The sequence below is a fragment of the Pecten maximus genome, chromosome 8 (assembly GCF_902652985.1).
Source record: "Pecten maximus chromosome 8, xPecMax1.1, whole genome shotgun sequence".
Classification (NCBI taxonomy): Eukaryota; Metazoa; Mollusca; class Bivalvia; order Pectinida; family Pectinidae; genus Pecten; species Pecten maximus.
The window spans coordinates 22,109,597-22,123,557 of record NC_047022.1 but is presented as its reverse complement, the minus strand read 5'-3'; the positions used below and the strand labels follow the sequence as shown (position 1 = coordinate 22,123,557).

At 36.7% G+C, this 13,961-nt stretch overlaps 1 protein-coding gene across 1 annotated transcript; it reads right to left on the bottom strand.

Moving 5' to 3' along the window:
- Positions 1–5,179: 5,179 nt before the first annotated feature.
- On the bottom strand, positions 5,180–6,892 carry LOC117332783 (beta-1,3-galactosyltransferase brn-like). The gene has a single exon (XM_033891815.1). It carries the CDS (start codon positions 6,490–6,492, stop codon positions 5,416–5,418), a length of 1,077 nt encoding a protein of 358 aa, XP_033747706.1. The 5' UTR covers positions 6,493–6,892; the 3' UTR covers positions 5,180–5,415.
- Positions 6,893–13,961: the final 7,069 nt, after the last annotated feature.

Here is a 13,961-nt window from a genome sequence, read left to right as displayed (position 1 = left end):
AGGAGAACAATTACAGGTAATTTGTGTAATTAATTGAGGGCTGATTTAAAAAAAAATGTGTTCAATTTTTTAAGACTGAGTGAAGTGCAATCAATCAAAGCAGGACAAAAATCTTCGCTATTATGATGATGAAAGGTATGTTTTTAGCCCACCATCATCAGATGGTGGGCTGTTCAAATCGCCCTGCGTCTGTGGTCCGTGGTCCGTCCGTCCCTCCGTCCGTCCCTTCGTCCCTCCGTCCGTCCGTCCCTCCGTCCGTAAACAATTCTTGTTATCGCTATTTCTCAGAAAGTACTGAAGGGATCTTTCTCAAATTTCATATGTAGGTTCCCCTTGGTGCCTAGTTATGCATATTGCGTTTTGAGACCAATCTGAAAAAAACATGGCCGACAGGGAGCCATCTTGGATTTTGACAATTGAAGTTTGTTATCGCTATTTCTGAGAAAGTACTGAAGGGATCTTTCTCAAATTTCATATGTAGGTTCCCCTTGGTGCCTAGTTATGCATATTGCGATTTGAGACCAATCGGTAAACAACATGGCCGACAGGCAGCCATCTTGGATTTTGACAATTGAAGTTTGTTATCACTATTTCTGAGAAAGTACTGAATGGATCTTTCTGAAATTTCATATGTAGGTTTCCCTTGGTGCTTAGTTATGCATATTGCGTTTTGAGACCAATCAAAAAACAACATGGCCGACAGGAAGCCATCTTGGATTTTCACAATTGAAGTTTGTTATCACTATTTCTGAGAAAGTATTTAAGGGATCTTTCTCAAATTTCATATGTAGGTTTCCCTTGGTGCCTAGTTATGCATATTGCATTTTGAGACCAATCTGAAAATAACATGGCCGATAGGCTGCCATCTTGGATTTTGACAATTGAAGTTTGTTATCGCTATTTCTGAGAAAGTACTGAAAGGATCTTTCTCAAATTTCATTTGGAGGTTCCCCTTGGTGCCTCATTATGCTTATTGTATTTTGAGATCAATTGGAAAACAATATGGCCGACAGACCGCCATCTTGGATTTTGACAATTGAAGTTTGTTATCTCTATTTCTCAAAGTACTGAATGGATCTTTCTCAAATTTCATAAGTAAGTTCCCCTTGGTCCCTTGTATTGCATTTTTGGACCAGTCTGTCCTGAAAACAACCTGGCAAACAAACAGCCATTATCGTTAAATCTCAAATTTCTTATATAGCTAGGATTCCCTTGTTTGAAAAGTACTGTAGGGATGTCTCAATTTGCACAGATTAGTAAAATGAAGGGAAAAGTAGAGAAAAGATCAATATGACATGGAACCTATGAAGATCATTCAATGGTGGGCGCCAAGATCCCTCTGGGATCTCTTGTCATATATACAGTTTGGGTTTATTGGAAAATTAAAAAAAAAAGAAAAAAAAGAAAAAAAAGAAAGGAAAGTAAAAGAAAAAATGAAGAAAATTCAACTTCCTGAATTAAAATGACCCTATGTTATTGTGATCTGGATTACTATATTAAACCTCAAACCCTGCTCCTATAACCACACTACCACCTTTTTGGGGAAAAGATGATAGGTGCGCTAATTGAAACATGTAGAAAGTCCCTTACCTCACTGATCTGCTAATATAATCTTTACAACTGAAAGGAATGAACATTTTTCTCTGTACATGGTTTTATTAAGGGAACTCCATTTGTGTTGATTATGCTGAATATGGCAAGCTATAGTTGTAGTAAGAGAGTTGGAACCTACTTCCATTTCCTGAAGTTGGGAAGGGGCCGTGGTGGCCGAGTGGTTAAGGTGTCCCGACACTTTATCACTAGCCCTCCACCTCTGGGTTGCGAGTTCAAAACCTACGTGGGGCAGTTGCCAGGTACTGACCCTGGCTGTTAATAGGACGTTAAACAAACAAAAAAACAAACAAACAAACAAACAAACTGAAGTTGGGACAGCTTGCTTCATCTTTACTACAAATGTAAAGGGATACAACTCCTACCAAAACGGTAGACATTCCAATACCAAACAAGGCTGAGAGGGCCTGCATCACTCACCAGGATATAGCCAGGCCAGAACACCCAGAAGGATGACAAAGCTTAAGTATGTTAAAGTCTGCCATCCTGCGAACCAGGAACTTTGTATGCATGGATTGAATAGACACAAAAATAGATAAACACCAGGTTACTGCCAATTTGGAGTCTTAATTTCTATTTCACTATCCAACTATAGCCTCTCAAACCTTCAATCCCCAGTTAATTTTAGAAGTAGCCCCAAAGCCCTAATCAGGAGAAGTGTCTACCATTTTTAAAGACTCTGATATGTCTTGGGCAGGGGACAGAAACCGAATGCCGTTCTCACACGCTCAACTAAAGGCTAAATGTTAAATTGTTAAGAAAGAAAAGAAAATTTAGTCGCCTCTTACGATCATGCATTGGGACGGCAAGTGCAATTTTCCCGCCCTACCTGCAAAGCAATTCGTGTTTGTAGTCACCAATTAAATTGACGTTAATATTCTATCCTGTGATTCGTGTTTGTAGTCATCAATTAAATTGACGTTTCTATTCTATCCCATGATTCGTATTTGTAGTCACCAATTAAATTGACGTTACTATTCTATCCCATGATTCGTGTTTGTAGTCACCAATTAAATTGACGTTACTATTCCATCCTATGACTCGTGTTTGTAGTCACCAATTAAATTGACGATACTATTCTATCCTATGATTCGTGTGTGTAGTCACCAATTAAATTGACGATACTATTCTATCCTATGATTCGTGTTTGTAGTCACCAAGTAAATTGACGTTACTATTCTATCCTGTGATTCGTTTTTGTAGTCACCAATTAAATTGACGATACTATTCTATCCTATGACTCGTGTTTGTAGTCATCAATTAAATTGACGATACTATTTTATCCTATGACTCGTGTTTGTAGTCATCAATTAAATTGACGTTAATATTCTATCCTATGACTCGTGTGTGTAGTCACCAATTAAATTGACGTTACTATTCTATCCTGTGATTCGTGTTTGTAGTCACCAATTAAATTGACGTTACTATTCTATCCTGTGACTTCGTGTTTGTAGTCACCAATTAAATTGACGATACTATTCTATCCTATGACTCGTGTTTGTAGTCACCAATTAAATTGACGTTACTATTTTATCCTGTGATTCGTGTTTGTAGTCACCAATTAAATTGACGTTACTATTCTATCCTGTGATTCGTGTTTGTAGTCACCAATTAAATTGACGATACTATTCTATCCTGTGATTCGTGTTTGTAGTCACCAATTAAATTGACGTTACTATTCCATCCTATGACTCGTGTGTGTAGTCACCAATTAAATTGACGTTACTATTCTATCCTATGATTCGTGTTTGTAGTCAACAATTAAATTGACGTTACTATTCTATCCTGTGATTCGTTTTTGTAGTCACCAATTAAATTGACGTTACTATTCTATCCTGTGATTCGTGTTTGTAGTCACCAAGTAAATTGACGTTACTATTCTATCCTGTGATTCTTTTTTGTTGTCATCAATTAAATTGACGTTTCTATTTTATCCTATGACTCGTGTTTGTAGTCACCAATTAAATTGACGTTACTATTCTATCCTGTGATTCGTTTTTGTTGTCACCAATTAAATTGACGTTTCTAATCTATCCTGTGATTCGTATTTGTAGTCACCAATTAAATTGACGTTACTATTCTATCCCATGATTCGTTTTTGTAGTCACCAATTAAATTGACGTAACTATTCTATCCTGTGATTCGTGTTTGTAGTCACCAAGTAAATTGACGTTACTATTCTATCCTGTGATTCGTTTTTGTAGTCACCAATTAAATTGACGTTACTATTCTATCCTGTGATTCGTGTTTGTAGTGACAAATTAAATTGACGTTACTATTCTATCCTGTGATTCGTGTTTGTTGTGACAAATTAAATTGACGTTAATATTCTATCCTGTGATTCGTATTTGTAGTCACCAATTAAATTGACGTTACTATTCTATCCTATGATTCGTGTTTGTGGTCACCAATTAAATTGACGTTAATATTCTATCCTGTGACTCGTGTTTGTAGTCACCAATTAAATTGACGTTAATATTCTATCCTGTGATTCGTGTTTGTGGTCACCAATTAAATTGACGATATTATCTATCATGTGATTCGTGTTTGTAGTCACCAATTAAATTGACGATACTATTCTATCCTATGATTTGTATTAGTATAGTCACCAATTAAATTGACGATACTATTCTATCCTATGATTCGTGTGTGTAGTCATCAATTGAATTGACGTTACTATAATATATCCTATGATTCGTGTTTGTAGTCACCAATTAAATTGACGTTACTATTCTATCCTATGACTCGTGTTTGTAGTCATCAATTAAATTGACGTTAATATTCTATCCTATGATTCGTATTTGTAGTCACCAATTAAATTGACATTAATATTCTATCCTATGATTCGTTTTTGTAGTCACCAATTAAATTGACGTTACTATTCTATCCTGTGATTCGTGTTTGTAGTCACCAATTAAATTGACGTTACTATTCTATCCCATGATTCGTGTTTGTAGTTACTAATTAAATTGACGATATTACTCTATCCTGTGATTCGTGTTTGTAGTCACCAATTAAATTGACGTTACTATTCTATCCTATGATTCGTATTTTAGTCACCAATTAAATTGACATTGCTATTCTATCCTATGATTCGTGTTTGTAGTCACCAATTAAATTGACGTTACTATTCTATCCCATGATTCGTGTTTGTAGTCACCAATTAAATTGACGTTACTATTCTATCCTATGATTCGTATTTTAGTCACCAATTAAATTGACATTGCTATTCTATCCTATGATTCGTGTTTGTAGTCACCAATTAAATGGACGTTACTATTCTATCCCATGATTCGTGTTTGTAGTCACCAATTAAATTGACGTTAATAGCTATTCTATCCTGTGATTCGTGTTTGTAGTCACCAATTAAATTGACGATACTATTCTATCCCATGATTCGTGTTTGTAGTCACCAATTAAATTGACGTTACTATTCTGTCATATGAGTAGTGTTTTGTCACCAATTCAGTAAGCGTTACATACAATTTTGTCGATTGCTGTAATTATTTCATAAAGGTTTCATAATTGGTTGATGACTTTAATTAAAAGCAATCAGTTATCCCATATAGTGGCTTTAGTTCATTGTTTTGAATTTAACGAAACACAAAGTTTTCCCTCCAAATCATTGTATTGAGATTAAAAAAAACCCTTAATGATCATGTAGCTGTAGATACGATGTGAAGCAATACAGACACGTATTGGTTAAACGATCAAATTTTCGATGAATTTCTTGTCACACACAATCGATCGTAGAATAGTACTTAAAGACAATTCACTTACATTGTTTACATTGCACACAGAAGTCTAATTAGGTCGTGGATGTATATCCGTATTTTTCTTACGTCCATGTCGCCTCCAAAGCCATTGTACATCGAAAGGTTTGTAATGATGGGCAGTCACGAGAAACTCGAAGTTTAATGTGTCCCAAGGCATCACGTTTCTGTTAAACACACGTTTCGTTCCAAAGGCCTTCACTTGTAGCTTTTTGGCCACAATAGATAGGAATATATCATCGAGACGGAACAGTTTTGTGTACATCATGGCGATTTGAGCATCAATGACAAACTCCATAGACATAATGATAGTCCCAGCATTGATAAAGTCTGGGTACATATCGTACGGATACTCCGAATGCGAGACATACCACTTGTTTCGTTTGTCTCGGATCGGTTTTGATTTAGAGACTTTATGTCCCATGTACAGAAGCTTTGTATCCCTCACGTTCTGTGAATATTCAAGCATGCTTACCAGAGATTCCGGCGATACGAAATAATCGTCATCTATAAAAACAACATATTTGACATTTTGACAAAACTTCACAACCCACTTAAACTCTGCCATCATTTTTAATGTGTTATTAAAATAACTGTCGATATGGTCGACTTGGAGTATGTCTTTCACTAGATCACTTTCGTTTTTTATACGTTCGATCTGACTTCGGTCTTTCGGAACTCCGACAGTGAATACAGTTTTGATATTAAAATATCTTAGATACCCCTCGCGTCCCCATGTCTGACGAATGGCGTCTCGATACCGCCTATTTCCGTAAGCTGATTTCACCATGAACAAGATAAAGACTTTGTCTTGAACTTTGACCTCTTCCTTACTCAGTTTACATTTGTGCGATGGGTTCCTGATGAACTCGTATGGAAAAGGGTTGATGACCTCGTCAGTAATGATATGTCCATTCCGATAATCGGAGACAAGCTTGACCATGTCTATATCCAGAGGATATGAAAAGTTGGTAGTAAAGTTAATAAGAGGTGCATCCGGTGGTTGTTCCTTGGGGACTAATATACCCACACAAAAGTACAGGCAGATTATCGTTGATGTTATTGTCATGACGAACATTTTACGGTTTATTGTTACGAAAGACGTCATTTCGTACCAACCAACAGGCGTGACTCACAATATAAATTGAATCCAGGTTATCCTCAGTAACGTCATCGGAGAACACCAGTTTTCTCCATTGTTCTGGTTTTTGGAGTAGATCATCGAGGCATCAACTTGACAGTGTATTAAAACAAACCGATGATAACGGCGTCGTGATGCCTTTGTAGCCATTTACATCAAGGTTCATCTTCCAATCCATGGTGTATAGATGACTGTGATTTTGAGACAGAAAAATCATTGATTTTCATCGCTGTGACATCCATAGCGCACGCGACATGTCGATCGCTCCGCATGATTGGAGACAAGAATGGAGCCAGCCACCGTGACGTCTGGTGATGTTAACTCTGGAGAAATGTCAACAAGTTTCCGCAGTGGTGCCTGACCTATGATGCTGAACAACACCGGGAAATGTACCTGTATTGTTTGCGTTTATCATACCTGTTACGACACTGTCACCCAATCCATCAGCTGCCCGTGCTGACATTAAACAATCAATTACCATTTCCTGATTAATACTGCCGTTGATATTATCGTTTTGGTTCGACCTGTTTAATTATATATATTTAATATATACACTCAGTGAAGAAATCAATACAGACTTTATTTATGACTGAAATATAATTAAAATGTATAGTGATATAATATCCAACATTCTCTCGTGTTGGAAATACGTGTGTGCATTTGATTATTTTCCAACTCCAGCTAATGTGGGCGAAATATATATCTATTCTCTCTGTTTCTGGTAAACTCAAATCAGATGTCGACACCCACGTAGCTTTATCACCTTCAGAACCAATCAGTGAAGAGAAGCTATAACAAACATTGTATAATATCAATATAACTGATATTTTCACCGTGTCCAATAGTAACCTTAACGTTCTGATTTCATTATAATATATACGGATCGAAGAGATTGTGTTGATAGTCACACCAATCTATTACATACATAGTACATGAAGTTCATCGTAGATATCAAACATGGAGATCTTATTGAAACGAACCTCATACGTTAATGTCATCTAATTAACTCATTGTGCTTTCATCATCAGAAGAACAGCACTTCAATAATCTAGTACTTGAATGACTGATTTGAAAGCAGTCCTTGTGTTCTTGGAAGCGGTTGACAAGCGTCACATTAACAAAAAACGTTGCGTTGAATCATGAACATGGAACAACGCCCATGTGTGTGTGTGTGTGTGTGTGTGTGTGTGGGTGTGTGTGTGGGTGTGTGTGTGTGTGTGTGTGTGTGCGTATGTGTGTGAGAGAGAGAGGGTGTGTCAGTGTGTGTTGGTGTGTGGGTGTGTGTTGGTGTACCCTACAAAGCGAGGTACCGACCCTGAGTACACAACCACGAAACGAGGTACTTTTTCCCGTTACCTCGCTCTGATTACCTCATTATATGCTTTCAAACTCTAATCTGAGTACGCAGACGAAATATTAGGGGATACCTCACAACAACGCTGGTAAGTCAACACACAGTGTGTTGCCACGTAGGGTGTATCGATGAGACCACAGTCACCGTATACACGCACACACACTATGTAATTCCCGCCAAAACTACTTTCGGAAGTCACCATGATACATCCTCGCGCCTTTTCGTATGAACCTCGTTTTCGTCTCAGCGCAGTGACAAGGCTGAGGTAAGTGTTCATAGTTTCATAATTTTAACTCCTTAACTGTGAAGTGATACCTGTAGTTGTTGGTGTCCTTGCATCTTGAAATATGATTTTTTTTAAACATTTTTTCTCCTAAAAATAGTTTAGATTGGTTACAAATGTACTGTACTACCTTATACATTTGTAGTTCATTTTTGGAATTGATTGTTTAAAGCACACTTGCTTAATTTTCATATCAGTTGACAAGTTAAATGTAAGCCGTTTACAGATGAAGTTGTTGGTAGATCTTAATTTAATTAGCAATTATCCTACCATAGTTACAGAATACCAACATAGTTACATAATCACAACATAGTTACAGAATCCCCACATATTTACAGAATCCCCAAATATTTACAGAATCCCCACATAGTTACAGAATCCCAACATAGTTACGGAATCACCACAAAGTTACAGAATCCCCACATAGTTACGGAATCCCCACATATTTACAGAATCCCCACATAGTTACAGAATCCCAACATAGTTACAGAATCCCCACATACTTACGGAATCCCCACATAGTTACAGAATCCCCACATAGTTATAGAATCTCTACATAGTTACAGAATCCCCACATAGTTATAGAATCCCCACATATTTACAGAATCCCCACATAGTTACAGAATCCCAACATAGTTACGGAATCCCCACATATTTACAGAATCCCCTGTTAGTTACAGAATCCCCACATAGTTACGGAATCCCCACATATTTACAGAATCCCCACATAGTTACAGAATCCCCACATAGTTACAGAATCCCAACATAGTTACGGAATCCCCACATAGTTACGGAATCCCCACATATTTACAGAATCCCCTCATAGTTACAGAATCCCCTCATAGTTACAGAAACCCCACATAGTTACGGAATCCCCGCATAGTTACAGAATACCCTCATAGTTACAGAATCCCATCATAGTTACAGAATCCCCACATAGTAACAGAATCCCCACATAGTTACAGAATCCACACATAGTTACAGAATCCCAACATACTTACAGAATCCCCACAAAGTAACAGAAGTTCAACATAGTAATATAATCTTCACATAGTAACAGAACCCCTACATAGTTACAGAATCCCCACATACTTACAGAATCCCCATATACTTACAGAATCCCCATATAGTTACAGAATACCCACATATTTACAGAATCCCCGCATAGTTACATAATCCCTACATAGTTACATAATCCCTACATAGTTACATAATCTACATAGTTACAGAAATCCCACATAGTTACAGAATTCTACCATAGTAACAGAATCTCCACATAATTACAGAATCCCTACATACATGTAGTTACAGAATTCCCACATAGTTACAGAATCTCCACATATTTACAGAATCCCAATATAGTTACATAATCCCTACATAGTTACACAATCCCTACATAGTTACAGAATCCCTACATAGTTACAGAATTCTACCATAGTAACAGAATCTCCACATAATTACAGAATCCTTACATAGTTACAGAATCCCCACATAGTTACAGAATCCCCACATAGTTACAGAATCACAACATGGTTACAAAAGAATCCCCACATAGTTACAGAATCCCCACATAGTTACAGAATCACAACATGGTTACAAAAGAATCCCCACATAGTTACAGAATCTCAACATAGTAACAGAATCTTCACTTAGTAACAGAATCCTAACATAGTTACAGAATATCCCCACATAGTTACAGAATCTCCACGTAGTTACAGAATCGCAAAATAGTTACAGAACCCTCATATAATTACAGAATCCCCACATAGTTACAGAATCCCCACATACTTACAGAATCCCCACAAAGTAACATAATCCCAACGTAATAATATAATCTTGACATAGTAACAGAATCCCTACATAGTTACAGAATCCCAACATACTTACAGAATCCCCGCATAGTTACAGAATCCAAACATAGTTACAGAATCCCAATATAGCTACAGAATTCCCACATAGTTGCAGAATCCCCACATAGTTACAGAATACCCACATGTTTACAGAATCCCCGCATAGTTACAGAATCCCCTCATAGTTACAGAATCCCATCATAGTTACAGAATCCCCACATAGTAACAGAATCCCCACATAGTTACAGAATCCACACATAGTTACAGAATCCCAACATACTTACAGAATCCCCACAAAGTAACAGAAGTTCAACATAGTAATATAATCTTCACATAGTAACAGAACCCCTACATAGTTACAGAATCCCCACATACTTACAGAATCCCCATATACTTACAGAATCCCCATATAGTTACAGAATACCCACATATTTACAGAATCCCCGCATAGTTACATAATCCCTACATAGTTACATAATCCCTACATAGTTACATAATCTACATAGTTACAGAAATCCCACATAGTTACAGAATTCTACCATAGTAACAGAATCTCCACATAATTACAGAATCCCTACATACATGTAGTTACAGAATTCCCACATAGTTACAGAATCTCCACATAGTTACAGAATCCCAATATAGTTACATAATCCCTACATAGTTACACAATCCCTACATAGTTACAGAATCCCTACATAGTTACAGAATTCTACCATAGTAACAGAATCTCCACATAATTACAGAATCCTTACATAGTTACAGAATCCCCACATAGTTACAGAATCCCCACATAGTTACAGAATCACAACATGGTTACAGAAGAATCCCCACATAGTTACAGAATCCCCACATAGTTACAGAATCACAACATGGTTACAAAAGAATCCCCACATAGTTACAGAATCTCAACATAGTAACAGAATCTTCACTTAGTAACAGAATCCTAACATAGTTACAGAATATCCCCACATAGTTACAGAATCTCCACGTAGTTACAGAATCGCAAAATAGTTACAGAACCCTCATATAATTACAGAATCCCCACATAGTTACAGAATCCCCACATACTTACAGAATCCCCACAAAGTAACATAATCCCAACGTAATAATATAATCATGACATAGTAACAGAATCCCTACATAGTTACAGAATCCCAACATACTTACAGAATCCCCGCATAGTTACAGAATCCAAACATAGTTACAGAATCCCAATATAGCTACAGAATTCCCACATAGTTGCAGAATCCCCACATAGTTACAGAATACCCACATGTTTACAGAATCCCCGCATAGTTAGAGAATCCCAACACAGAGAATCCAAACATAGTTACAGAATCCCCATATAGCTACAGAATTCTCACATAGTTAGAGAATCCCCACATAGTTACAGAATCTCAAAATAGTTACAAAATTCCCATATAGTTACAGAATCCCAACAGAATTACAGAATCCCCGCATAGTTAGATAATCCCAACATAGTTAGAGAATCTCCACATAGTTACAGAATCCCCACATAGTTACATAATCCCTACATAGTTACATAATCCCTACATAGTTACAGAATCCCTACATAGTTACAGAATCCTACCATAGTAACAGAATCTCCACATAGTTACATAATCCCTTCATAGTTACATAATCCCTACATAGTTACAGAACCCTCATATAATTACAGAATCCCCACATAGTTACAGAATCCCCACATAGTTACAGAATCCCCACATACTTACAGAATCCCCACAAAGTAAAAGAATCCCAACATAGTAATATAATTTTCACATAGTAACATAATCCCTACATAGTTACAGAATCCCCACATAGTTACAGAATACCCACATAATTACAGAATCCCCGCATAGTTAGAGAATCCAAACATAGTTACAGAATCCCCATATAGTTACAGAATTCCCACATAGTTACAGAATCCCCACATAGTTACAGAATCTCCACATAATTACAGAATCCCCACATAGTTACATAATCCCTACATAGTTACAGAATCCTACCATAGTAACAGAATCTCCACAAAGTTACATAATCCCTACATAGTTACATAATCCCTACATAGTAACAGAATCCCCACATAGTTACATAATTCCTGCATAGTTACAGAATCTCCACATAGTTACAGAATCCTACTATAGTAACAGAATCTCCACATAGTTACAAAATCCCACATAGTTACAGAATTCCCACATAGTTACAGAATCTCCACATAGTTACAGAATCCCAATATAGTTACATAATCCCTACATAGTTACACAATCCCTACATAGTTACAGAATCCCTACATAGTTACAGAATTCTACCACAGTAACAGAATCTCCACATAATTACAGAATCCTTACATAGTTACAGAATCCCCACATAGTTACATAATCCCTACATAGTTACAGAATCCCCACATAGTTACAGAATCCCAACATAGTTACAGAATCCCCACATAGTTACAGAATCACAACATGGTTACAGAAGAATCCCCACATAGTTACAGAATCTCAACATAGTAACAAAATCTTCACTTAGTAACAGAATCCTAACATAGTTACAGAATATCCCCACATAGTTACAGAATCCCCACATATTTACAGAATCGCAACATAGTTACAGAACCCTCATATAATTACAGGATCCCCACATAGTTACAGAATCCTCACATACTTACAGAATCCCCACAAAGTAACAGAATCCCAACGTAATAATATAATCTTGACATAGTAACAGAATCCCTACATAGTTACAGAATCCCCACATACTTACAGAATCCCCACATAGTTACAGAATCGCAACATAGTTACAAAATTCCCACATAGTTACAGAATCCCCACATAGTTACGGAATCCCCACATAGTTAGAGAATCCCCACATAGTTATAGAATCACAACATAGTTACAGAATCCCCACATAGTTACAGAATCCCTACATAGTTACAGAATATTCCCCATATAGTTACATAATCCCCATATAGTTACAGAAAATTCCCCACATACTTACAGAATCCCCGCATAGTTAGAGAATCCCAACACAGTTAAAGAATCCAAACATAGTTACAGAATCCCAATATAGCTACAGAATTCCCACATAGTTACAGAATCCCCACATAGTTACAGAATACCCACATGTTTACAGAATCCCCGCATAGTTAGAGAATCCCAACACAGAGAATCCAAACATAGTTACAGAATCCCCATATAGCTACAGAATTCCCACATAGTTACAGAATCCCCACATAGTTACAGAATCTCAAAATAGTTACAAAATTCCCATATAGTTACAGAATCCCCACATAGTTACATTATCCCTACATAGTTACATAATCCATACATAGTTACAGAACCCTCATATAATTACAGAATCCCCACATAGTTACAGAACCCTCATATAATTACAGAATCCCCACATAGTTACAGAATCCCCACATAGTTACAGAATCCCAACATACTTACAGAATCCCCACAAAGTAAAAGAATCCCAACATAGTAATATAATTTTCACATAGTTACAGAATCCCTACATAGTTACAGAATCCCCACATAGTTACAGAATACCCACCTATTTACAGAATCCCCGCATAGTTACAGAATCCAAACATAGTTACAGAATCCCCATATAGTAACAGAATTCCCAGATAGTTACAGAATCCCCACATAGTTACAGAATCTCAACATAATTACAGAATCCCCACATAGTTACATAATCCCTACATAGTTACATAATCTCTATATAGTTACAGAATTCCTACATAGTTCCAGAATCCTACTATAGTAACAGAATCTCCACATAGTAACATAATCCCTACATAGTTACATAATCTACATAGTTACAGAAATCCCACATAGTTACAGAATTCCCACATAGTTACAGAATCTCCACATAGTTACAGAATCCCAATATAGTTACATAATCCCTACATAATTACACAATCCCTACATAGTTACAGAAT

Coding starts and splice junctions, on each gene's coding strand:
- LOC117332783 (XM_033891815.1), bottom strand. CDS start 6,492: ATGACGTCTTTCGTAACAATAAACCGTAAAATGTTCGTCATGACAATA.